Source organism: Cryptomeria japonica, chromosome 9 (genome assembly GCF_030272615.1).
Source record: "Cryptomeria japonica chromosome 9, Sugi_1.0, whole genome shotgun sequence".
Classification (NCBI taxonomy): Eukaryota; Viridiplantae; Streptophyta; class Pinopsida; order Cupressales; family Cupressaceae; genus Cryptomeria; species Cryptomeria japonica.
In genome coordinates this window covers 517396278-517423450 of record NC_081413.1, presented here as the reverse complement: position 1 = coordinate 517423450, position 27173 = coordinate 517396278, and the positions used below count along the sequence as shown (strand labels likewise).

The following is a 27173-nucleotide window of genomic DNA, read 5'->3' as shown; positions in this document are numbered from 1 at the left end:
ACTCTCTATTCATCCTTCTCTCCTCCTCTCCCTCCCCCTCTTATATATTTAGAGGTCTTTTCCAATCTTCGTCTCTATCTCTATCTCCTTAGCCCTCCCCTCTCTCTATCTCTCTTAATCTTCAGGCCCCTCTATTTCTCCCTCTTTTATCTATATATCTCACTCATTTTCACTCTCTCTTTGTTGCAAATATAACATGATCTTGTTCATAATGGATCCTAATTATCCTTCTAACTTGGAGGTTTTTTCCAATCATGTTTAGATCCTTGTAAGTGGATGCATAGTTGATTTAAAGCTATCACTTCTCCACGCCTCTTTATGATATTGCTATCAGGATTTAATTGTGTATTTTTTGAGTTAAACTCATTGACCCATGTTTCATTAGTAGAGGTTCCCATGAAATCCATCTCTCGTGAGAACAAATGATACACTTGGCACTCATTGCATCTGGATGATACTCACAGAGGTGACATTACAAAAAACTGAACAGTCAAAAACATATAAATAGATCTTTGTTTACAAGAGAAGAGAAGAACAATTGTAAACAAATAAGCTTAATTAGGTAGCATGGATGGAACGAGATGGCATACATAAATTATTTTCCTGTACAATTAAGTACGCATATACAATTAGGTGTATACAAAGAGTTTAGGTAGACATAGACCAAAAACTACTCAATTTGGTTTACTCAATTTGGTTTTGGAAATAGAATAGAACATTCCAATGGATAGAAAATCTTGCAGAGTGAAGGCAGTAGCAGGTATAAAGAGAGAGGAACGGACTCAAGACTCAAGGGCGTTACTGTTACTGTTAGCTTCAATGGCTTCCAAATATAGTGTTACAGTACTGTTAGCTTCAATGGCTTCCAAATATAGTGTTACAGTTCTGTTAAGCATCTTGTGCTTCACCACCTGTTTGGCCAAGGAAAGCTCTGCTCAACAGCCACGCAATGTTGTGGTGAAGGGAAGAGTCTTTTGCGACACATGTGGCCAACATCAATTGACAGATACAGGGTCTCCTGTTATTGTTGGTAAGTTTTTACAATTTTATAATCTTGTAATCGGCTATTTTCTTGCAGGATTTTATACTAGTTTATCGAAGAAGTGCAGTCTTAGGATAAAATCGTTTCCATTGAGAGTCAGCATAGAGGGATAGAGGGGTATTAATATTTGTTAGAAGTTGTGTAGGACACAATTTCATTGTAATTTTTTATGGCATTGGGATTTTGTATTCAGTAAAATCTGATTTTTGGTAGATTTATTTCGAATTATTCAATTTTTTCAATAGATTCATGGTTTATTGATATAATTGTGGTTTCAATTCATAATTTGATGTCATTATCTGAGTTGTTTTTTTCTGTTGTAATGGACTGTTTCAGTTTAGAAGCTGATATTGTTTCTTCTTGTTGTGATTGATTGTTTGTGAGTGGAAGATTTTGGCTTAAACAACACACTCTAAGCTTAGAGCTGCTTAGGTGGCTCGTTTTAATTTAGAAGCTGATGTCGTTGTGTGAGATTGTTTTTTTTTCTTGTGATCCATTGTTTCTGATTGGAAGATTTCGGCTTAATAACACACTCTAAGCTTTGATTTGTTGAGGTAGCTGATTTGGATTTAGATACTGGTGTTGTGTGGGTTTGTTTTTTGTTGTGATCAATTGTTTCCGTTTGGGATAGTTCGGCTTAATACCACTCTCTAAGCTTTGATTTGGTGAGGACTCTTGTCTATACAGCCATCAGACTGTACATTTGATTGTATTTCATAATTAATTGGAAATAAAAAATTATTATTTTTAATTAATTAATATGATCAAATATGCAGTCTGATGGCTGGTTGAAGTGTCTCATCTGAATTTAGAAGCTGATGTTGTTGTGTGGGATTTTTTCCTTCTGTTGTGATCAATTGTTTCCATTTGGAAGAGTTTGGCTTAATAACATACTATAAGCTTTGATTTGTTGAGGTGGCTCATCTGAATTTAGAAGCTGATATTGTTGTGTGGGATTGTTTTTCTTTGTTGTGATCAATTGTTTCTATTTGGAAAAGTTTGGAGTAATAACCCACTCTAAGTTTTGATTTGTTGAGGTGCCTCATCTGAATTTAGAAGCTGATGTTGTGTGTGATTGTTTTCTTTTGTTGTAATCAATTATTCCTGTTGGGAAGGTTTCAGCTTAAATAACAAACTCTAAGCTTTGACTTGCTTAGGCAGCTCATGAAATCATATTAATTGACTTGTTCAGGCAGCTCATCTGAAATCACACGCTTCTTCAGTTTGATTTAAGATGAACCGCCTAAATAAATCAAAACTTAAAATATACTGTTCAAACTTAACCTTTCAAAAATTGCTCTCATAATTGAAAACATTTATTTGAAAACAGTGCTTATGATAACATTGTTGAAAACTCTACTTCATATAAAATTGGTGGCAAATTTGTAACAGAATAGGCATGTTTAACAAGTAATCAAATGGGATTTGCAATGCAACAGGGGCAGTGGTTGCAGTGGAATGCAACATGAAGAGGAAGCTGAAAACAGGCAGCACTTCAGTTGAAGGAAAAACAGGGGAGAATGGAGAGTTCAGGGTGGAGTTAAGCCCCTCAGTTGTTGTTCATTCCAAATGTGGTGTGCGCCTTGTGAGCAGTCCACAACAGTCCTGCAACATGCCCTCCATTGCCACAGCATCTCACATCACCTTGGCCTCAAACAACAATGGACTTCTAACTTACAACTCTCCTCCCTTAGCCTTTCGCCCTTCTTCCATTGCCTCATGCAAACACAAACACAGTCACAGTGATGCAGATGCAGATGCAGAATCAAAGCAGAGTTTAGCTCCACCACTGCTTCTACAAGCTCCTCCTCTCCCTTTTGCTTTTCCACCCACTCCACCCCTGCCAAACTTGCCATTTCCTCCACCACTGCCTTTACAAGCTCCTCCTCTAGCTTTTCCTCTTCTTCCACCCACTCCACCATTTTCAGTCCCCTTCCCTCGCTTAGCCTTTCCCACCCTGCCTGCACCACCTCCAATGCAGTAGTGCCCTTTTCTCTTAATCAGCTCTGTATTCTCTGGTATTTGTTGTTTATGAAATTAGTAAGCATGGAGCAGATATTTCAGCTTTCATAGAATTCCAATAGTCTGTTTACAATAACAGTACTTGTAGTGCTGGTAGGCTTTGCTATGATTTATGTAATTTCTCAGTCTTTGCAGATTCCAGTTCCTAGCTATTTCAAGGATTGCTTTTGTATTACCAAGAAAATGATTTATGCAATTACTCAGCAAACTCCATTTTCAAGTAGTGAATCCATTTGACTTCTTATTTAAATGGCGAATTCATTTCATTTCTTATTATCTGTTGAGAGGCATACTATAATGGCCATCAACAGTGGAGTGCAATGTCTAAGTGTGGTAATGTTAATAAAAAAAAACTTATGGTCGAATTTAAATTTGGCAATCATTTATATATCAAAATATTAATGTTAGTTATAAACATAATATTTTCAAAATAAGCACCACATAAAATCAAAAATATGTCCTCATCAAAATTAAATGTATAAGTATAAAATAAAAATTTAAAAAAAGATATTTTAAAAAAATTAGTCTATCATTTCAATGTATTCAAATATTATTTTTAAAATTATTAGTTGAGAATAATTAATTTAATTACAAAATATATTTTATTTATTTTAATGATTTTTTTTATTAATACGAAGAAGTTTAAAAATTAAATTTAAAAATTAGATGTAAATAATAATAATAAAAATGTAGATTCAATAAAATTTAAATATTTTTATAAAATTAAATGTAAATAATAATAAGAAAAATGTAGATATAAAAAAAATTATAAATTTTTATATAATAAATATAATTTAAAATAAAATAAAACAATTTTAAAATAAATCAAATAGTTTCAATTGATATGTCTCCCACATTTCTTTAGATAGATATATTTAAGATATCTTTACTAGTTTTTATTGCAATATTAGTATTGAGATTGTAATAAAAATCATCCCTTTATAATTGCATAAGGCATGGTTTGTTATCAACTCATTTTGCTCCTAATAAAAGATTATATATGCAATAACACACCACTTTATAGTGAATAACTTACCCTAAATAATTATATGGTAATGACACAATTTAATTTATGATAAGGAAGTGGAATTGATAATGTTTATTAAACAAATGTTTACAAAATTTAATGCAAGTGATTTTAATAATATTGTGATAAATATTGTTAATTTATATTATTTGGAAAATGATTAGATAAATAATTTTATATTAATTTAATTTTTTGGATAAATAATTAATCTCTATATTTGTAGATCTAAATTCTAAATGTATATATGAAAATTGCAATTATATATGAGTTGTGAAAATTGATGTTAACAGTATATTCACGCTTAATATTTGCTACTTGTGTATAAATAGGATAGTCTTGATAAATATAATTTAAATGGTTATAAGACTATTTTCCTTTGTCATATGTAATGTTGTCTAGGATGTTGGCAAAATATTAATGTTATTATGGTACTATAAATGTATCATAATTGTTCTTTAATTTTCTCTTAGATAATCTTTGATGGTTTGAAATGAATTATGGGTTTTCTTTACATACAACACTACTTAACAAATTTTGTGTTTTAGGTCAACTTATAACAACTAGTTGAAAGAATTTGACTTATGCTAATTTTAAATTTGGATTTGAAGATTTGAGTCATTTCCACACCCATGAAAATAAACGAATGCACTTGCAAATTTGACTATAGATAATAAATGAATAAACAAAAAATTAAAACAGATCCCAAAAATGACTATTTACCAACTTTTATATTAATACACACAAATAATATACTAATCATTAGATTGAAATAACTCAATAAAAACACAAATCTAAAATATAATACTCAATTTTATAATAATTATATAATATAATTATTACTACTTTATTACCAAACCATCTCATATATAAGCTTCCATAGGCTTTTCTTCATTTATCATTTTGTTCCTATTGAACTAATAACGTTGTCCCCACTAGACCCATAGTGATATATAATTTTTTTTTTTAAAAACTTATTCATTTGAATTATTGAAATTTTATTAAAAGATTAAGAATATTTGAATATAATAAAATAAAATTTGTAAAGAAATACTAAAGGAAATTTGTACATTTTATAAATTTTTATTTTAGGAAATTTATAAGTGGAAAGTTAGACTGGATGGTAGAAGGAATTAACATGAATTATATACATATATTACTGGGAAATAAGTATAATTGTAGGGTGCATCAATAGTTGCCTTCTACTTTTTATCAATTTCTTATAAAAAATTGAATAGTACAATTTTCTTCATCTTTATAATATTTTCTAAATATTTTAATAAATAAAATTATTGTTTCAACCTTATTTTATAATTTATTTAGATGTTGGGATGTTCTCTTGAGTCTTAGAAGATTTTTTGTGTTTGTCGGGTTTTAAATTTTTCTTTTTGTTTCATATTTTGTGCATACACTGTATTCTAAAATAGGATAAACAACTACAAATAAAAGCTTGTTAATAGAGAATACAAATTCAAAAGTCTACTTATATCGTCATTTGATCAACTATTAACTGTGTGAAAGTATAAATCAACAAATATGAAATCAACAAACAACACTAGATGTATGTGGAGAAATCCTTATAGAAAATAACACCACAATAAACAAGAGCACGAAGAGAAGGAGAGAGAAAGAACAAAGAGAAAGAGAGAGCTAAGGAGGTAGGGAGGGAGAGGTACATAGGGAGTGATTGAGAGACTTGGAGAGGGGATAGGTAAAGAGGTGAGGGAGATAGAGAAGTTCACAAGGAGAAGAAGAACTATAGAGGAGAGAGATATAGAGGTGAGAGACCTAGAGCCCGGGGAGAGAAGGGTAAGAGACCTAGGGGAAACTATAGAGGTGAAACAGATAGAGGGGGGAAGAGAGTTGGGTTATCAGATAGGGAGGGAGAGGTAGTGAGATAAAGAGAGAGGGAGGGAAAGACCTAGATGTGGGAAGAGAGGGGGTGAGAGTGATAGGTGATGGATAGAGAGAGGAGAGAAACAATAAGAGGTAGAGAGAGAAGAAGAGAGAGAGGGAGGCAAGGATAGAGATGAGAATAAGGAGGGAAGGTGAGGTAGAGAGGGAGACGGGGTAGGAGAGACCTAGAGAGGAAGAGAGATAGGTCTAAAGTTTGGCGGAGATGAAGAGAGTGAGATAAAGAGAGCAAGAGACTATTGATAGGAGCATGTTGATTATTGAAATTTGACTAAGTTAGAAAATTTATATGATATTCTAAAACCTAGAATCTACATTATGACTCCTCGAGATCTAAAACCAATCTCAAACATCCTATCAATATATACATTAAATATAAATTAAAGATAAGAAAGGAAAAAGACATTTATTTTTTTCCTTTCTTATACTTAAATGTTATATTTCATGTATATATTGTTTTTGGGATACTGAGTTTGACTTGATTTCAAAACATTTAATCAATGTGGGAGAGAGAGAGAGAGAGAGAGAGAGAGAGAGAGAGATTTCCAATGTAGAACATTTGGCGGGTGTCAAATTTGGCACTTGCCAAATGTTTTGCATTGGGAAATACCAACCCTTTGGGTTGGATTTTCCTTAGGAATCTAAACTAAAGGGTTGGACGACCATTTCATGCCAAAGATGCATTTTTTTAAAAAGGTAGAAACAATTGATACATTCTTTGTCATGCTCTCCATAAAATTTGCATATGTTTCAATGCCCATTTACAAAAGTAACATGATGACATTAAGCTCTTTCTTAGATATCTAACCATATTTTTTTTTCATGTTTTGATTATCTTAAGGTTTTCATTTTTTATTTCTTTTGTTAGTGTGTCTATCTTTTGTTAAAAACCAATATGTGGTATTTTGGGTATAGTTTTTACTCATTCATCAAATTTTAACACAAATTATATTTTTAGAAACTAGACTCCATTCTACACATTGAAAAAAATGATTCTCGATTAGTTGTCAAAAAATTAAGTGGGGATTATGCTCGAATTTTTATTTTTTAGGATGTGTCCACTTCAAAAATTAGTAAAACTCCATATATTCATTAAAAAATTGGGAATAAATTATATGTTGTTAGATAATTTTTAATCGAAGCAACTTGTGAAATTCTAAAAAAAAATTAACATTTTAGGGGGGGCACAACAGATGCTATGTTATGTTTTCATGATAAAAACATGACCACTTTCTGTAGGCCCCCTTTTTGAAACCCTTAATCTCCACCATTTTCAAAAAAATGTTAGTAGTTTAAAAAATAGATTTAGAGCACTACAACTCTTGTTCTTGTTACATCTTCAAATTTTGAGCATAACTATCTTCAATCTTGTCAAATGTTAAACTGTTGATTCAAGAAAAAAGTAGCATCTTAAGACCCCTTTTTGAGCCACATCTTTGTGCACTTACCCCTATTTTCCTTTACTTTGTTGCAAGGATCATTGTCCTTTAGTATGGACCTCTCCCCACATAGGTGAATTGTGAATTATTGATCCTTTATTTTTAGTTGTTAGATATGTCTTTAATAGATGCGATTATTCTAATAAGATAGATCAAAAAGGAAGTTGATCAACTAGTTCTAATAAATATTTAATAACTACTACTATTTTTATTATGATAGATGTGAAAAGGCGTTCACAAAGGAATTTTAAAAAGAGAAATTATTATTGTATAGCGAGAAGTTTAAGTAGTTGTAGAAACAAACACTAAAATTCTCACTAAATTCTAGACGTATTTGCAAATTTGAAGTGAACACGAAAGCAAGAGATGTACAACAAAAAAAATTGGAGAAAAAAATCCAATACATTTATTCCATTAGATAGATCTCAATTCTAACAAAAAGAGAAGACATACAAAAATAAATTGATAAAATTGATCTTCCCAAAAAAAGAATTTTATTGAATACAAACTAATTATATAATAAAATATTAAATTGTTTATTAGACATAAACTAATTGACATCACATAAACATCTATTTCATTATTAAAAAATATTAAATATTACTTTTTGATATTGTCTTGCCAAATCTCTTAAATTAAAAAAATTACTTGATTGCAAAAAAAAAGTTATTGAACAACTAGTTATAATATATGTTTAATATCTACTACTATTTTAATTATGATATATGTAAGAAGTTGTTCACAAAGGAAATTCAAAAAGAGAAAATATTATTATATAACAAGAAGTTTAAGTAATTGTAGCAACAAACACTAAAAATCTCACTAAGGTATCTGCAAATTTGTAGTGAACACGAAAGCAAGAGATGCAAGAAAAAAGTGTTGGTTTTAATAAGGTTATATCCTAACTAGTTCTTAGTTAGCACCTATGAAAAGCTAAGTTTACTTAGGATAGCTTAGTTGTCACATGAACTCACATTTAATATTGTTCATGTTAATTATCTTAGGTGGCATTCTAGAACAATGAGGTTATGTCTCATTATTTAATATTTTTTGTAGCCATTTATTATGTGTCATCATGCACTTAGTTTTGTATTAAGGGTAGTTGTAACTACCTCATCATCTTTTTCCTATATAAGCAAGTCCATTGTACATTTATAAATCATATTGACAATAATATATCATTTCTTGGTGAAATATTTATTTCTCTCTCTTTCTATGGAACCTGTTGATGTCATGATCCTAGCTTGGAAGCATCACTCCAACATGGTATCAAAGCCATTTGATTAACTCTTCTTTCCAATTGAGACCCTTCACCAAACTTGTTGAGGTCCCATGAGTCCTCGGATTGGAAATATATCTCTCCTACCATTTCATTTGGTACCACCCAATCTATTTCAGTTAATTGCATCAATATTTTTCGTGTATTTTTCTAGTCTATTTATGGACCTGCATCATCAATTTCCTGTAATACTTCAGACTATGTATATTATTATCAATTTTTCACTTAGATTTTGCCTTATATTATTGGAGTTCACATTAAAGATCATTTAGTTTGTGGGAGATTGGCATTTGGAGGAGCTATTACATTGGTGCCCATAGATCACACCCTTTCACTATGCTCCCTACATAGTATGCTCAATCGGCACCCTACTTCGTGTTCCACTTCTGCATTAACCATACATTGACATTGCATTAGGTATTTTGTGGCACAGGTCATCTACCACTCATCAAGCTATCGTGCCTTATCGAAGCTCCGTAATTTTTTCTCAAATTTCCTAATGTTCCTACATCTATACTATTGAACACATCGCAAGACTGAGGGAGGTGGGGGGTGAATCAATCCAAATCAATTCCTTTCAAATATTTATAACAATTAAACTTATACTGCAATTGCAAAGCTTAAAAGCACAAAAGCACATTCAACACATGAACACCATATTTATGTGGAAAACCCTATATGGGAGAGTGTTCAAATGAAGTATCCAAATCCAACATCAACATTTGATCATTTGTGTATGACCACTTCTCATATTTTGAGAAACAATGATGAGAATCACACTCACATTATAGTAAAATTGATTACAAGATTTTAGGCTTATTGCCAAGGAGCAATATGCACTTGATGGACTTGCAATGCTAAGGTGCACAACCTTAGGGCAAGATACAAAGAGTCTTGTAAAAATGAGATGCACTACCTTAGGGTAGGATACAAAAGTCTACCAACAAACTCATAGTCCACTAGTAGACAAGTGTAGGATCTCCTAATCATGAAATTGACCTTGAACCTTGGTCTCGAGTGACAAATATCATGGCAAGCACATCCGATCACATATATTGTCTCTGATCATTGTCACTCCAAAGATATTACTATCAAATCACTTCTCAACTGACTTTCGCACATCACCAACACAAAATTTGCTTGAATATTATTTACATCCACTTCACAATGATTCACACACATTTCATACCTCAATGCATACAATCATACATTCTTATATACAATATTCTTCATCAAAACCCTTAATTATGTTGGCCAAAGACAGAATAAGCAATATTACAGAAATTAGATCATCTAGACCTAAAACGATCACACCGGTCCTCTCGAGGAGATAAAGGGGACCCATACACATCATAATATGTTCATTAAAGTAGATACCAATGAACCACACACACTACCACAATCTCCAAGATCGACACCAAATGAAGTGTGCAGAAAGATAATGAAACGCATCAACTAGTCAGCCCAAAAAGTATCTTCCAATGCAAGTTACTAAGTGTGGATCACCACACACCAAGGTGAGATCCATATCAACAATCTAACTCATCCTCCAAAGCATATCTGGACCAAAGGAGCATAATTTGAACAAGATAGATCAACTGAAACAACTGATATTCAACAAAATAGAGCATGTCGAGCACATACCAACATAACTAACTTGCTAATCAAAACCAACACTTGAAAGTTAAACTAGAATACTACACAAACCAAATGAACATGTCCTCTAAACCACAACCCTTGGATCCGCGTATCTGGAAGCTACCTAGTAATTTCTAAATCAGTCTCACAGACATTCTAAATATCAAAAAACAACCTCTAACCTCCTCATCTGATCAATTAGAGGACCTGCATACTTAATAGTGCATCCTTCACAAAACATAAGCATTGAATATCCAAATCCACACATCATGATCTTCACAATCCTGAAGGATGCAAAAACTTCCTATATTGTAAACTTCTGAACAAACTTATGTATACAAAACATTATTACTAGACAACAAGATAACATCTAAACATCTAGTCCTGGATCATATACATTACTGAACACTTACAATTAGAAACAAACAACAACAAGGAATGACATATAAAATTGATATCCATGACAAGACAATGCATCAGCAACCATCGTCTCCAAGTTTTCATACATCCCTATCATAATTGAATATCTACAACATACTTAAACAAACTGATTGTGACCAACGAAACAAGGTACCATATTTTGCACATAGGACTTAAATACTATTTCCTGCATATTAAAGCTCACTCATCATTACTATCAAACAACACATTAGTTTTCTTCTCCATACAGGAACATCCACAACTGTAGATATCAGAAAAGACACACACATTAACAACAACAACAACAACACCATCAGACAAAGCATCAACATCTGAACCCATAATTAGCAACATCTGCACTAGTATTTTCGAACCATGCAGTCTACATGATAGATCAACAACTAATAATTGGACAAATGATCAACAACTGAAGAATCGAATAAACATATCAACTAATCACCAAGCAAATCATCAACTCATTAACTAAAACACATCAACTGAACATCAGACAAATCATCAACTCATCAACTAAAATATATCAACTAAACATCACACAAATCCTTAACTCGTCAATTGAACATTAGACAAATCATCAACTTATCTTGCTCAAACATATCAATTGAACATCAAACAAATCATCAACTCATCAACTGGATCTAAAACTGGACAACCACCAGATAGGTAGACCAAATTCAATTAATAATATTGTGATAAATATTGTTAATTTATATTATTTGGAAAATGATTAGATAAATATTTTAATATTAATTTAATTTTTTGGATAAATAATTAATATCTATATTTGTAGATGTAAATTCTAAATGTATATATGAAAATTGCAATTATATATGAGTTGTGAAAATTGATGTTAAGAGTATATTCATGCTTAATATTTGCTACTTGTGTGTAAATAGGTTAGTCTTGATAGATATAATTTAAATCATTATAAGACTATTTTCCTTTGTCATATGTTATGTTGTCTAGGATGTTGGCAAAATATTAATGTTATTATGGTACTATAAATGTATCATAATTGTTCTTTAATTTTCTCTTAGATAATCTTTGATGGTTTGAAATAAATTATGGGTTTTCTTTACATACAACACTAGTTAACAAATTTTGTGTTTTAGGTCAACTTATAACAACTAGTTGGAAGGATATGACTTATGCTAATTTTAAATTTGGATTTGAAGATTTGAGTCATTTCCACACCCATGAAAATAAACTAATGCACTTGCAAATTTGACTATAGATAATAAATGAGTAAACAATGCATCAACAACCATCGTCTCCAAGTTTCTATACATCCCTATCATAATTGAATATCTACAACCTACTTAAACAAACTGATTGTGACAAACCAAACAAGGTACCATATTTTGCACATAGGACTTAAATACTATTTCCTACATATTAAAGCTCACTCATCATTACTATCAAACAACACATTAGTTTTCTTCTCCATACATGAACATCCACAACTGTAGATGTCGGGAAAGACACGCACATTAACAACAACAACACCATCAAACAAAGCATCGACATCTGAACCCATAATTAGCAACATCTGTACTATTATTTTCGAACCATGTAGTCTACATGATAGGTCAACAACTAAGAACTGGACAAATGATCAACAACTGAAGAATCAAATAAACATATCAACTAATCACCAAACAAATCATCAACTCATTAACTAAAACACATCAACTAAACATCAGACAAATCATCAACTCATCAACTAAAATACATCAACTAAACATCACACAAATCCTTAACTCATCAATTGAACATTAGACAAATCATCAGCTTATCTTGCTCAAACATATCAATTGAACATCAAACAAATCATCAACTCATCAACTGGATCTAAAACTGGACAACCACTAGATAGGTAGACCGAATTCAGCATTAGTGAAACTGATCAACTACATCAACTGATTATGACAAAACATCAAACAAGTTTGACGTCAATGACAACACAACAAAGCATTATTCAAGTTTCCAAAATATCCATGGTTTTGTTTCTTCCTAAAGGACGACAAGTGGTTTGTAAGAATTGGAGCATGTTTTGCCTTCAGACACTTACCATTCTTGCAAGGGATTATTTATTATGGAGGGACTACATAGTATCTCATCGTCCCTCCTATGGGGGGGCTATCATTTGGATTCTCGTGATGGATGTAGTTCTTGTGGGTATCGATGTTGAGACATCCATGCATCACTTCATTCCTTACTTGTATATGATTTGCATATCTCTTTTTTGGATAAGCGTTTTGTTCTATGAGATTTTCTCCTTTTCTTCATTTGTAAGATATTAGTTGCATTACATTGTAGTTGCACATGGGTACTTAATATGACCTAGTTGTCGAGACCCATATCATCTTCACATCATATATTGCATCATTTGCATAATAATCATCTCCCTAAGTTCCAATTAGGGGGGTGTTAGTGTGAATAAGATTATATCCTAACTAGTTCTTCATTAGCACCTATTCACATGTGTTAAGTTTCCTTAGAATAGCTTAGTTGTCACATGGAACTCTCATTTAATATTGTCCATAATAGTTATCTTAGGCGACATTCTAGAAGATATGAGGCTATGTTTCATTACTTAATATAAATGCCTATATTTCATATCATGCATTTAATTTTGTATCAAGGGTAGTTGTACCTACCTCATCATCTATTACCTATATAAGGAAGGCCATTATACATTTATAAATCATCGAGGAGCGATAATATATAATTTCCTAGTGAAATATTTATATATCTATTTCTATGGAAGTTGTTGCTTTTGCGGTCATAATCCTAGCTTGGGAGCATCACTCCAACAAAAAGATTGGGAAATAAATTGATAAAATTGAACTTCGCAAGCAAAGAATTTTTTTGAATACAAACTAATTATATAATAAAATATTAATTTTTTATTAGATATAAACTAATCGATGTCACATAATATCTACTTTTATTATTAAAAAAATATTAAATATTACTTTTAGATATTGTCCCACCAAAAAAATCCAACCTAAATAGTCTATTGAATAAAAAAATTAATGTCCCACCAAAAAAGTACAACATGATTAGTCTCTTTTAAAAAAAAATTAATTGAATATAAAATAATTCCATAATAATATTAAATTTTTTATAAGACATAAATTAATCAATATCACATAAACATATATTTTTTAAGTGGAATAATAGGCAAATAAAATAATTGTTTCTATAATGAAATTAATTATTATTATATTATTATATTATTATATTATTATATTATTATATTATTATATTATTATATTTCTATTATACTATTTACAAAACCCAGAAAAGGAGAAGGGTTGATCTATTAAGACTAAGTTATTATTTTTGTTTTTTATTAAGCAATGAAGGGCCATGATCCCATACAGTCACATAATCCATCATAAAACGACCACTATCAAAACGACCACTACCACAGATCAGTTAGAAGCGCCCAAAAGTATTATTATTATTATATTATATTTTTATTAAACTCTTTACAAAACTAAAAAACTATTAAGACAAAATTATTATTACTATTATTATTATATTATCATATCATTATATTTTTATTTTATATATTTTACGTGTGGGGATTGAAATGATATTATCTTGATGATGGATCGCAGAGTGTGATTCCAAAGGTTGATGCAAACAAAAACACACAATCAGAAATAGAAACAGCACAATCAGAAACAAAAACAACAACAACTTGATAGATTGTGGAAAACTGATATCACTAATGATATTATCCCCAAAAAAAATTCAAATTTTATGTAAGACACTTCGAATCCCTTCTTTGAACTAATTTTTTGGCACTGTCTCTATTTTCAATCCCCAAAATAAAAATATAATTTTTTGATATTATCCCACCAAAAAAATCCAATATAGAGTTAGTCAATTGAATAAAAAAAGCAATTCAACCAACCTACTGACCACAGGAAGTACAAATAGTAACACTTCTCAAAAAGAGTTTGGACGTTGAACGAGAATGTTACACCATGAAAGGAAAATGTAATTCTGAGAATGCAGTGAATGACACAGGATAACGTTTTCCCATCATCCAATCTTCTCGCAGATCAAGTTATTCATGAAAAAATGTTTTGACTTGACGTATTTGATGGCTCTGTTTACGCAACAAAAACTGTATTTTAGGTGAGATTTGCTCCAATAAAACTAACGGAACTCACCAGCCTTGTAACCAAAATTCCTGCACAGGAATTAAATAAGGAGAATCTAAGCATGGCCAACAACCATGCAAATTTATAACGGAAGCTGACCTTTTCATTGGTAGCTAGTGGCCAACCCTGACTCTTTTCTTGCTCACCTCCATTAGAATTGGTAGATGGCCTACGCATATCTTCATCCATGTCATTCACCCTGTCTTGGAGTTTATTAGACCTGGTTTTGAGTATCGTGAGTCGTGGAGGATATGTCTTTCGTCACGCAATGTAGAGAATCATCATACCCCATTATTTATATGCCTTCACCCTATGCCCTTGTATAAACTACCTCGGGAAGAAGATTCATATCAAATAGTTCCTTCAACCTCTCTGCCCTCTGCACAGTTTCATATTGGATTGGTGGTGGGATTTCAAGAACAGATTCAGTGCTTTTCATGAGTAAGTAATCGGCTTTGATCGGCTCTGATGTCGTTTTTCTTTGAAATCGATAGTGTGTGCTTTTTGAATCGACATTTTGTGTGTTGTTTTTTGAATTGATCATATTCGATGATCTATCATCCTAATCAATGTTTTGTCTATGTTTTTGAATCATGTTTTGGATCATATCTAATGATTTATTTTGGGTATGGTCTTTGAATGAACATTTCAGATCATGTTTAATGATCTGTCCTGTGTATGCTTTTTCAATCAATATTTTGGATCATGTCCAATGATGTATTGTGTGTATGCTTTCTGAATCGATGTTTCCAGCCACACCCCTCACTCTCACTCTCAGTCATATATAAGTCACAGAAAAAGTTGGCTCATCCCATTATTTTTGTTGGAAGGCCTTCATGTTTGAGTGAATCACATCCCTCACTCTCACTCTCAGTCATATATAAGTTGGAGAAGAAGTTGGCTCATCCCATTATTCTTGTTGAAAGTTCTTAATGATTGGGTGACTGACTAGTGGCAGAGGGAGTTTGGTTTGTAAAAGTGGTAAGGAGACTTTATGAAAGATATTCTGGATTCAGGATTTTATTTGACAGGTGTTATCTATGACTAATCAAGTGTAATCCTAATCCATAAAAAAAAAACATACACAATTGATTCTAAAAACAACCTATAAAAAATAGAATCAATTGATTCTATGAAATCTTTTAAAGATTACTATAGAAACTAGTGCCAACTACATTTGACATTTGTTTTACTTCTGCATGTGGTGGAATTTGCAGGCAGTTAATGAATTGCAGAAGATACGATCAAGCCTCCTGTTGATTTATTTGGGTGCCTCTCTTTTTTGGAGTTATTGAATTGCATAGTTGTGTTCAAGCAGATCAAATGGAAGGATTTGGAGTAGATTCACAGCCTTCAGTGGAACTGAATGTGAAGAGGCAGGAACCTACACTGGTCCAACCTGCAGAGCCCACAGAGAATCATGTCTATTTTCTCTCTAATCTTGATCAGAACATTGCAGTCATTGTAGAAACAGTCTACTTTTTCAATGCCCGGAAGGATGGAAATGGGTGGAGGGAAGATGAAACGCCAAGTGAAGTAATTAAAGAGGCTCTGAGAAAGGTGCTGGTACATTACTATCCTCTAGCAGGGAGACTGGGTATCAGCGGAGAGGGCAAGCTCAATGTCCATTGCACAGGGGAGGGAGCTGTCTTTGTGGAAGCCGAAGCAGATTGCTCACTCCAGGATGTTGGGGACATGGCAAAGCCCAATCCTTCCACTCTCCAGAAGCTAGTCTACAACATTACAGGCGCCAGAAACTTACTGGAAATCCCTCCACTTGTTGCTCAGGTTTGCCAGATTTACACCCATTTCCCCTGCCTCCCCAATTTTTTTTCTTCCATGGCTAATTTGAATTTCCAGTATGCTTCTCTAGCATTGTGGATTAAACTAAGATTCTACACCATAAGCAATAACAAAATCAGATTTTGTGATGGGTGAAAACATGATTTGCACCCATTTCCCCTGCTTCCCCAATTTTTTTCCTCCGAGGCTAATTTGAATTTCTAGTATGCTTGTACAGCATTGTGGATTTAACTAAGATTCTTCATCATAAGCAATAAACAAATCAGTCAGATTTTGTGATGGGTGAAACATGATTTACACCCATTTCCCCTGTCTCCCCAATTTTTTTTCTTCCATGGCTAATTTGAATTTCTAGTAAGCTTTAACTATCAGATTTTGTGATGTGTGAAACATGATTAAACTAAGATTCTTCACCACAAGCATTAACTATCAGATTTTGTGATGTGTGAAACGTGATTTGCAGGTCACAATGTTCAAGTGCGGAGGATTTGTATTAGGGCTAGGCATGAACCACTGCATGTTCGACGGAATTGGGGCAATGGAGTTCGTGAATTCATGGGCCGAAACAGCACGGGGGCTGCCTCTATCAGTACCCCCATATATGGACCGATCCCTGCTGAAAGCCCGGTCCCCAACAAAAGTAGACTTCCCCCACATGGAATTCTCACAGCTAACAGAAATCCTCAATTCAAATGGGGGATACGAAACGGAGGAAATGAAGTACAGATCCTTCTGCTTCAGCCCAGAGAAACTGGACCAACTAAAGAAATTGGCCAAGGAGGACGGAGCACTGAGCAAATGCACCACATTCGAAGCCCTGGCAGCGCTGGTATGGCGGTCCCGCAGCAAGGCCCTGGAAATGGCGGCAGATCAGGAGACAAAGCTTATGTTTGCAGTAGATGGGCGTACCAAATTCGATCCTCCCCTACCCAAGGGCTACTTCGGGAACGGAATTGTGATCACAGCGGCTCTCTGCAAGGCCGGAGAATTGGCGGACAAACCGATGTCACACGCAGTGGGTCTGGTGCAAAAGGCAGTGACCATGGTCACAGATGGCTACATGCGATCCGCCATTGATTTCTTCGAGGAAACGCGGGCCAGGCCATCTTTAACGGCCACTCTTTTGGTCACCACCTGGTCTCGATTGGCGTTCCATACCTCGGATTTCGGGTGGGGAGAACCCATTCAATCTGGGCCTGTGACTCTGCCTGCTAAAGAAGTTGTTCTCTTCCTCTCTCATGGCAGCCAACGCCAGAGCATTAATGTGCTTCTTGGCCTTCCCGAATCTGCCATGGACCGCTTCCAACAATTCTTGCAGTTCTAAACCAGCTCCTTCTTCCCCACCCCCATTTGCCGTTTCTCCTAATAAGTTTTTCAATGTTTCATATTTGTATCCAGATAGATGATTTGGTTATTCTTGGCTTCTTAGAATTGGAATAATCAGCGAGTTTTCGCTGTCAATTTGGCTTTCTGTGATCAGTTTAATCGAAATCCAATAGCCTGTAAAAACCCCATTTCATTTCGACTGGGTTTTAACATATCAGGAATATTTACAGTTAAATGGTAAGAATGTTTCCGTTGAATATAAATCTATATAATATTTTACAATTTGTATATAAATCTATATAATATTTTACAATTTGTAGAAAGTAAACAATTTATAGATTATTATTAGCAGGTTGATATGTTTTCTACAATTTTGATTAGTGTTATTTCTGAATTAGATGGTAGTTTATCAAGTAATTGTTTTCAGATTGGATCTGATTGTGTGTTTCCTTTTTGCATCAATGTTTCAGATCACACTCCTTGATCAATGTTTCCGATCATACTCCTTGATCCATCATCAAGATGTAAGAGAGTGTCATGCGATGTAGAAATTTAAATCTACATGTGATCCAAAAAAAGAAACATAAAAAGAAACATGTGAAAATTATCTACTTTAATAGTTAGTTATTTACTACTTTTTTTTCTAGTGGATGAGGTTTAAATTTGCTATTGACTATTTGACCATTCAAATGATTGATGTTTAAGTAAAATGATTTTATAAAGTTTAGGTCAACCTATTTTTTATTTACAAATCTATATCATATTTGAAGTTCATTTTTATTTGTTTTGTTGTTCAATACTGATATTATTTTATTTGGGGTTAGTAGATTAAATATTATATTGAACTTATTTGAGATTAAGGGAAGGATTCAAGAACTGAGCACTTCAATTTTAATCACATGTTGATATGTCCTAAACAACTATTCTTAAATATTATTTATTTTAATAATTAAAAATAAAATTTGATTAATAAAAATAGAATAAGCATTCACCACTTTTAAGCATGGATGAGGGGTAAAATTGTTATTGATTGTTTGAGAATTGAAATGGATGATGTTTAAGTAAAGTGGTTTTTCAATATTATCTATTTTAATAATTAAAAATAAAATGTGATCAATAAAAATAGGATAAGCATTTATCACTTTTTATAGTGGATGAGAGGTAAAATTGTTATTGATTGTTTGACAAGTAAAATAGATTATGTTTAAGTAAAGTGGTTTTAAACATTACTATCAACATATTTTTTGTTTAAAATTTATGAAGATAAATATTTACTACTTTTTTATGAGATATGAAATTCCTATTGATTATTTGACCATTGAAATAAATGATAATTAAGTCATCAACATGTTTTCTCTTTACAAATCTATATGATATTTAAAATTCATTTCCATTTGTTTTTATTTACTTTTAAATTGTAACAATTTTCTATTGAATATAAATTTGTATGATTTTTTTTTTAATGTATAAAAAGTAAACCATTTATAGATTATATTGGTATGCTGATATGTTTTAATGGGCCATTCTTGAATATTATTTATTTTAATAGTTAAATGTAGATGAGATATTCAATTGCTATTGATATTTTTTTATAATTGAAATGGATGATGTTTAAGTAAAGTGATTTTAAATCAATTGTCTATCAGCGTCAAAATGCATATTTAGCAATATTTATTAATTAATTGAAAATCAAAATACAAAAGATTTTTAATTTTCAATTAATTAAATTTTCTTTTATATGTCTTGATTTACATTTAAATGTAACGTAGACGAGATTAGGGGGTCTTATCAAACAACCCAATCTTGCAACCTTGATATGTCATCCAATCCACTATGTGTAAACAAAATCTAAAACATATATTTATTTCAACTTTCATGCATATATTCATATAATAAAATTCCTCAAGAACAATAACATCTTTGAAGGATTTCTTGGTTGCTTTATAATCAAAAACAAAATTAGCTGAGGCTTTGATTTTCAAAAACATCTTTGAAGGATTTCAACAATTAACACAAATCATAAATTTTACATACTTTTCTAGACACATCCTGCTTGCAAGACTTCAAATCCTCATGTCTTCACACCTTCTTGGATTCACTTATAGATATCATTTTCAATTGAATTAGATAAATTTAGAGGTTGATTTCACAAAAAACAATAATTTATAACTCTAAAAATTTCCTTGTGGGTTGCATAATTTTTCAAATCTATTTTTAAATCTGATCTTTATGACATGTTATGTTATGATTTAGAGGCATTTATCTTTCAAATTTACAAATCAAATTGCTTAATTAATTGGTTTCAATCATTTTAATAAAATTTTGCATTGTTTAATCACAATCTTCAATTTGTGCATTCAAATTTCCCTCCTTTGTGCATGATTTTTGTTACCATTAGTCCTACCTACAATATTCCTGTGAGAAGAAGTTGTAGAATTAAGGCTTCACAAGGTTTAATTACTAAGGATATGGAGCCTAATTTTGATAACTTATTTCATAAGAATGTTGGTGGTTCCTCCAACCTAATAAATGATGTCATTTATCCCGATTCTATTCATAATTCTCATGATGAGGATGAATCACTAACTAGGGTTACCATTGACCAATTGGACAAGATTGACAATGAATTTGAAAATCTTTAACAATGGATGAGTCAACAATACCCGAAAAGTGAGGCAATCCCATTGATTGAAGGATTAAAAAGAATGGTGCAAAGTGATAAAATTGGTGTTGATTTGTTGTGTGGCCTTGCTCATATTGTTGATGCTAATATCATGTCTATCAAAATTTGTGTCAAAGTCCTTGGTTAAACTCAACCCACTATTCAAGTCAATCATTATATTCCTATGCCTACATCCATGCCTAGTGTGCCTATATTTACATCTTCTATCATGACTACTTCCACACAAAATATTATTCCTACCCATGTTAGTCAAGGGAGCAACCTTGTTAGTCAAAATTATTATATACCTCCTCTCATGAGTCTTCCATTTGTGTCCCAATCATCTCCCATACCCACATATCATAGTATTCTACCTCCTTATTCTCAACCTCTACCCACATACAACAATGGTACTCCTCCATCACAATCCAATTTATCCAATTTCAATCTATCCACCGAAGCAACTATCAACAACTTAGCCCAATTTTTTCCATCCCTAAAACAATAGTTGGCTTCCATTACCTAATCCAAGTTTAATGTGCCCACATTTGATGTAGCGAGCCCATTATCCGATGACATTGTTTGTGTTTTCCCTCCTAAACATTCGGAAATCCCATAATTGGATCTTTACAATAGAAAAAGTGATCCCTTGACTCATGTGAAAACATTTCAAACTTTGTGTTGTGACTTTGCTAATGATCAAAGACTTATGGCTAAATTGTTTACCCAAACCTTTAGGGATAAAGCCTTGCAATGGTATTGTTCTTTGCCTCCTTATTCTATTACATCATTTCAACAATTAGCTAATGATTTCATTCAACAATTTCACAATAATATTGGTCCTAACATTACTTTGACTGATTTGATTCATTATAAGCAAGGTGTCAAAGAAAAATTGATATATTTTATTGGTAGATATAAACATTTATATTCTCAAATTGTGTATCCTATGCCTAATCATGATGTTTAAAGAATTTTTACTGCTAATTTACAAAAAGACATTAGGGATAAGATTCTCTTTTTTGAGTTTTCTTCCTTTTCGTAGTTTTGTGCGGTGCTTCATAATTATTAGCTTCAAGTGAGTCAATTTGAATCATCTTATTCAATGGCCCCAGTTGATAAGAATGAGAGTGCTCAACAATATTTTGTGAAGTTTAAACCGAACAAGGGATACATCAAGATAAATGACAACATCAATACTCAAGTGGCAACCATGACATTAGGTGTGGCCACTTTATCCAGATACTTTAGAAAAGAATTTACTCCTCTTTCTGAATCTTTGCATAGCATAATGTCAAAATTGATAAATAATAATGTGTTGAAACTTCCTCCCATCAATCCAATTGATACCTCCAAACCTTTGCCACCTTATCATGATCCCAAAGCATTTCGCCAATATCATCATCAACCCATCATGATACTGAAAAGTGTTATACCTTAAGGAATAAGATTCAAACCTTCATTGATGACAATACCATATATGTAGCTAGTGTGAATGAAAAAAGAAACAAATTTATATCTCCTCCTAATCAAAACCTCCAAGGGAAAAAGCACAATGTTGTGTCACCCTTTGGGCTAACTGGCGTAGTCTGGTCAAACATAGTTCGATCAAATTGAGTTCAGTCAGACTATTTTCCTGTCGTGTGGCACATGTTGGCATGGTTGTGGTGCCTAGATGGCACCAAGAGTTTGGTCGAACTGAGTTCAACCGAACTCGCCTATGTGTCAGGTAATGTGGCAGCAAAATCACCATTTTGTCTACATTTCTGAAACTTTTCACTTCTACTCTAATTTTATTCATGTAGAATATTTTTTTACAAAAATCAAAAAATACTCTTTTGTAGAGCTCAAAGTCAAGAATCTAGACATATAATTTTTTACATATTTGGAATAATTTTAATATTTTTTATTTTTTAAACATTGCAAGTAGGTTTTTTAAGTTCAAAAAGAGGCTAATTTGAAATTGAAAAAAATATATTAAATGATATTAAAAAAAAATTTAATATATATTTTTCACTAGATGAGAGAATCTTCTCCAAAAGGGTATAATTTTTTTTTATAATGATAAATTTAGTAGACAAAAGGTGACGTCGAATGAAAACTACCAAATTCAGCTATGTTGGACTTAAAATATTATTACGAGAAAAATATGCATCAAAATTTTATTTTTTTTAGCACTTCATATATATGTCCTCTATTTGGATAATTAAAATCAGAAAAAAATAAGTTCGTTTTTACTTTTTTTGGTGACGCCGACTAGAACCCTTGATTTTTCAGCATTTTTCAGCAATAAAAAATCTATGTTTGAATATATATAAATGTCAATTTAAAAAAAAAAAATATTAAAAATAACAGACATAAATTTTATTAATATTTGTACAATTGATCAATTTACATCATTTTGAAATTCAATTTAGAAATGTCACTTTATGCGGTCGAAGTTAAATAGTTTTAGTTGTGTTGGCCACTTCCTTTATAAAAGGGTGACACAACATTGTGCTTTTACCCCCAAATATTTACTAATCCTTTGCCTTCCCATTCTACTAATGAGGTTGAGTCTAAGCCTCTTGCATATTCTCCCGATGACCTTGGTGTTGACTCTAACAATGTTGTGAATCTTCTTGATAATCCTATACACCTCTTAAAGACTTATGCATTACCTTTGACCCTAGTGAGACTATTGATGTACCTGATGGCCCACTATACATCACTGCAAAGATGAAAAACAAACTCTCATGACGAGTGCTCATTGATCTAATGTGTGTGATGAATGTGATCATTGGAGAATATCTCTATATTTTACAATTACATCAAGTGAGATATGATAAATCTGATGTAACGGTCAAGATGTATGATTTTTTCTCTTGTCTTACTATTGGTTCTATTGCTCTTCCCATTGAGGTTGGTACTAAGCGCTTAGATGTGACTTTTGCTATCATTCCTACATTGGATCAATTTCATGTGAATTTGGGACATCCTTAGCTCTCTTCCATGAAAGCAATCACTTCTACTATTCATAAATGTCTAAAATCACTCATAATGACACTATCATAACAATCAAATAGCATGTACCAACCTACGATGAGGTGTGGAGATGTCACCCTTGATTAATTTTTGCCTAGATAATTTGAGCCTCTTAAGCCTCGAACTGATGCTCTTTTTCTATCTTATCAAAGGTGGAAAATTGAGATGATCTTATCTTTGAGTAAGCCTAGAGATCCTAGACATATCCCTCCTCCTTGTGATGGACGCGGTATACTTCCTACACCTTCTATTCCTCCTATCTATGTGTTGCCAGCACATATAAAATTTCCATTCTATATGTTTCCTCGCTTGAGTAATGCCTCGTCGAATCCGTTGGTCAAGTCATTTGTTTAAAATTCCTCATGTAAATCCAATCATTGTTATATTTCTTAAGTTTCACTGCGTTGAACTTGAACCTTGAACTTGAACCTTTTTGGTTCAAAGTTCAAAGTTCAACAAGCGTTGTTTTAAAAGTTTTTTCCTCTCGCGCAGTTTTAGGTCTTCACTAGTCCTTGTCGGCATTTTACATTCTTTGAACCTTGAACTTGAACCTTTTTGGTTCAAGGTTCAAAGTTCAAGATTTGTCATGTTTATGATTTGTGTCGCGATTGTTTCGCAAGGTTCAGAGTTCGATGTCTAGGCTTCTTGGAGATCATGTGACTTGGCATGAGGTGGCGGCGTGGATTTTAAGATATGACAAACGGCGGCAGAGGAGAGGGATATTCTTTCTTTAATTATTTGAAATCTGACATTCATAGCAAGTATGGTGTGAGGATCTGTAGTGTCAGATATGAAGTGACTTAGCATTTATGGCATGTTCGAGCGCAATCATTACAGAGTAAGGTCACACGAACGAAGAGTAATGGGGACAAATCATGGTAATCATGGGTAAGATTTTCTCGGCTTTAAAGTTGAGTAGTGGTCATGTCGAGATTATCATTTTCTTTGGATAAGTTTTAAGAAGAAGTTTTTGGAGCACGAGAAATAGACTGTGATAGCGGTTTGCAGATGACAGAGGAAGGTATGTTCGACAACTTTCTAAATTGTTGCAGTTTGTTTTAGGAAACCTCTGGATATTTTGTTAGTTGTTTGTTTCCGTTTCCCTTTTCTCTTTTGTCTGGGTAAATTGGAGGAAATCACGAGCAAAACATGAGGCCTACTTTGCCCAAATTAGTGAACTCATCTTCCCTTGTAAGTTCTTTACCAGAGCTGGATGATACAACATTAGTCCAACTGGATTTAGATGATTTCCTAGAAAGAGTACAGAACCCTACCGCTGATCCTATGATGAGAGATATTGCACAGATTATTGGAAGCAGCCGCATTTCCCATAGCTGCTCCTTGCCCTAAATTGGTTTTAGAATGTATAAATCACTATGACAAAGGTAATAGATGCATAAGGAAAAATAATGGTGAGGTTTTGTTATCCATTGATAAACAAACAGTAATGGCCGCCATGGGTATCCCACATCGGGAACCCTATGAAGATTGGACAATTGGAAAATCTTATGGAATTTTCTCTGAGAAAAAGCAGTATTACAGAACTGTCATTGCACAAAATTGGCTTTTGAAGTTCCAAAAAGGAGGCTCAAGGCTTTCGAGACCCCTAACCCATGAGCATTTAATTCCTACAATCCAAGATTTGGTAGTATTGTTGAGCAGAGTAAAGGGTAATTTACATTCCTTCTATTGGGAGGACTGGATGTATTTCTTCATCCAGGTCACTCTAGACAAAATTCAGTTCATCGACTGGGGAACTGTTATCGCGGAAAGGTTACACGAGGGTTTGAGTAATTACCTAGGGATGTCAAACTTCTATATGTCTTCATACCTGTTATATATGCTTGCTTGTGTGAGGGAATGGTCTGGATTGCCTCATGCGAAATGGGTTCAAGGCATAAAAATTTATGAGTATCACCCCAATTTGACTTTAAAAGGACATGTTGATGATTATCTCCTCTGGAATGATATTTTTGCTGGGAGATTGACCTTTGAATTACAAGGTAACTTGCATAGGAGGATGTCTACAGAGGTCGTTGAACTAGTTAACATCTATGGTAGTTTCTTTACATAGTTTAGTCACTTCACTTACCTAAGGGTTGGAGGTTTTAAAGGCGAACCCTTTAGGCTACCCAGGTATGTTTCAGACTCCTGTATTTTGATTGAAGTTTCCAGGCAGCTGGCCTATGTTGCAAAGGATTATGGCGAGGATTTAGACACAAGTGGAATTTTTCCCATTGATTTAGGCCATTACAGTTTTAGGTCTGTCTCTGATGCGTTGAATCTTGAGCTAGAATTTAAGAGATTTCATTTGAAAACCTTTGTGAAAAGGGATAACTTTGATAGTAAAGGGTTTATCGCTCAATATGTGAAGAAGATGGTGCCTGACCAACATGTGTCCCAGTTGGAGGATTATTGGGAGGGTTGCCAGGATGAATTTGAAGTAAGGAAAAGGAGTTGGTCCAGGTTAACCTTGAAACAGATTCATGACATGAAATTGCCAATGGATGCTTCAGGTGTCACCACTGATAATGAAGACGTACTGGATTCAGAGTTTATGAAGTGGGTACATAATGAACCTCTCCCAGAGGTGGATTGGAGTAAAAAGATGAAACACACACTTTTAGTGTAATTCGCAGATAGAAAATTGGCTTAAGAGTTGTCGATTTCATCCGACGAGGGCAACCAGCTCAATAAACAAAAGTGGGAAGAGGAAGATCACAAGAAAAACTTCTATTTTAACTAACATCCATGTTTCTATTGTAGGAAAAAAGCAGGCAAAGATTAAAGAAGAGAAACTTGACACCGAGGTTGAACTTTCTATTGGTGGTCGGGTTACTAGGTCTAGGTCCAAGAAGAGTTTTCAGCTGTCGACTTCCCATCTCATTCTTGATTTGGACGCAAAGGAAGTATTGTGCGATATGACATCCCCTATTTCTAATACAGACAAGGTTTCAACTGGCATAAATGCCACTTTCCAGGACTCGGGGACACTTGATAACCGGCCTCATGCAGACAGTGTCACACTGCCGCCTTCAGAAGGATCTCCCCACATGCCATCTAAGGAACTAACTCTGGCACCTAAGTGGTTAAGTGAATCAATTACCAGGAAAAGAAACGTGGTTCTTATTTCAGTATCAATGGAGGATGTTGTGAGTAAATGTCTGGGAAAATCCACGAAGCCCAAAAGGCTAAAAATGGAGGCTATGATTGGTTTTGACGAAAGCAAAAAGCATTGAACTGCAAACATTGCCAAACCCACAGTTGATAAAGATGTTGTTACTGCTTCAGAAGCAGATTATGACATTTAACGAGTTGATTTGAGGGTCAGAACCAGAGCCGTAGATGTGAAGCATTTCGAGACTTCAACCAAACGGATTA

The 27173-nt window shown here is 33.1% G+C and overlaps 2 protein-coding genes across 2 annotated transcripts; both read left to right on the top strand.

The window, feature by feature from the left end:
* Positions 1-782: 782 nt before the first annotated feature.
* Positions 783-3292, top strand: LOC131066870 (anther-specific protein LAT52). The gene is made up of 2 exons (XM_058001740.2): positions 783-1030; positions 2482-3292. Exons 1-2 carry the CDS (start codon positions 820-822, stop codon positions 3024-3026), a joined length of 756 nt encoding a protein of 251 aa, XP_057857723.2. The 5' UTR covers positions 783-819; the 3' UTR covers positions 3027-3292.
* Positions 3293-15229: 11937 nt separating this feature from the next.
* Positions 15230-18390, top strand: LOC131066917 (omega-hydroxypalmitate O-feruloyl transferase). Its single transcript, XM_058001815.2, has 3 exons — positions 15230-15418; positions 16195-16765; positions 17244-18390. The coding sequence occupies exons 2-3, from the start codon at positions 16301-16303 to the stop codon at positions 18102-18104; spliced, it is 1326 nt and encodes a 441-aa protein (XP_057857798.1). The 5' UTR covers positions 15230-15418; positions 16195-16300; the 3' UTR covers positions 18105-18390.
* The last annotated feature ends 8783 nt before the right edge of the window (positions 18391-27173 follow it).

Coding starts and splice junctions, on each gene's coding strand:
- LOC131066917 (XM_058001815.2), top strand. CDS start 16,301: ATGGAAGGATTTGGAGTAGATTCACAGCCTTCAGTGGAACTGAATGTG. Junction 16,766..17,243: donor TCCCTCCACTTGTTGCTCAG/GTTTGCCAGATT, acceptor CGTGATTTGCAG/GTCACAATGTTCAAGTGCGG.
- LOC131066870 (XM_058001740.2), top strand. CDS start 820: ATGGCTTCCAAATATAGTGTTACAGTACTGTTAGCTTCAATGGCTTCC. Junction 1,031..2,481: donor AGGGTCTCCTGTTATTGTTG/GTAAGTTTTTAC, acceptor GCAATGCAACAG/GGGCAGTGGTTGCAGTGGAA.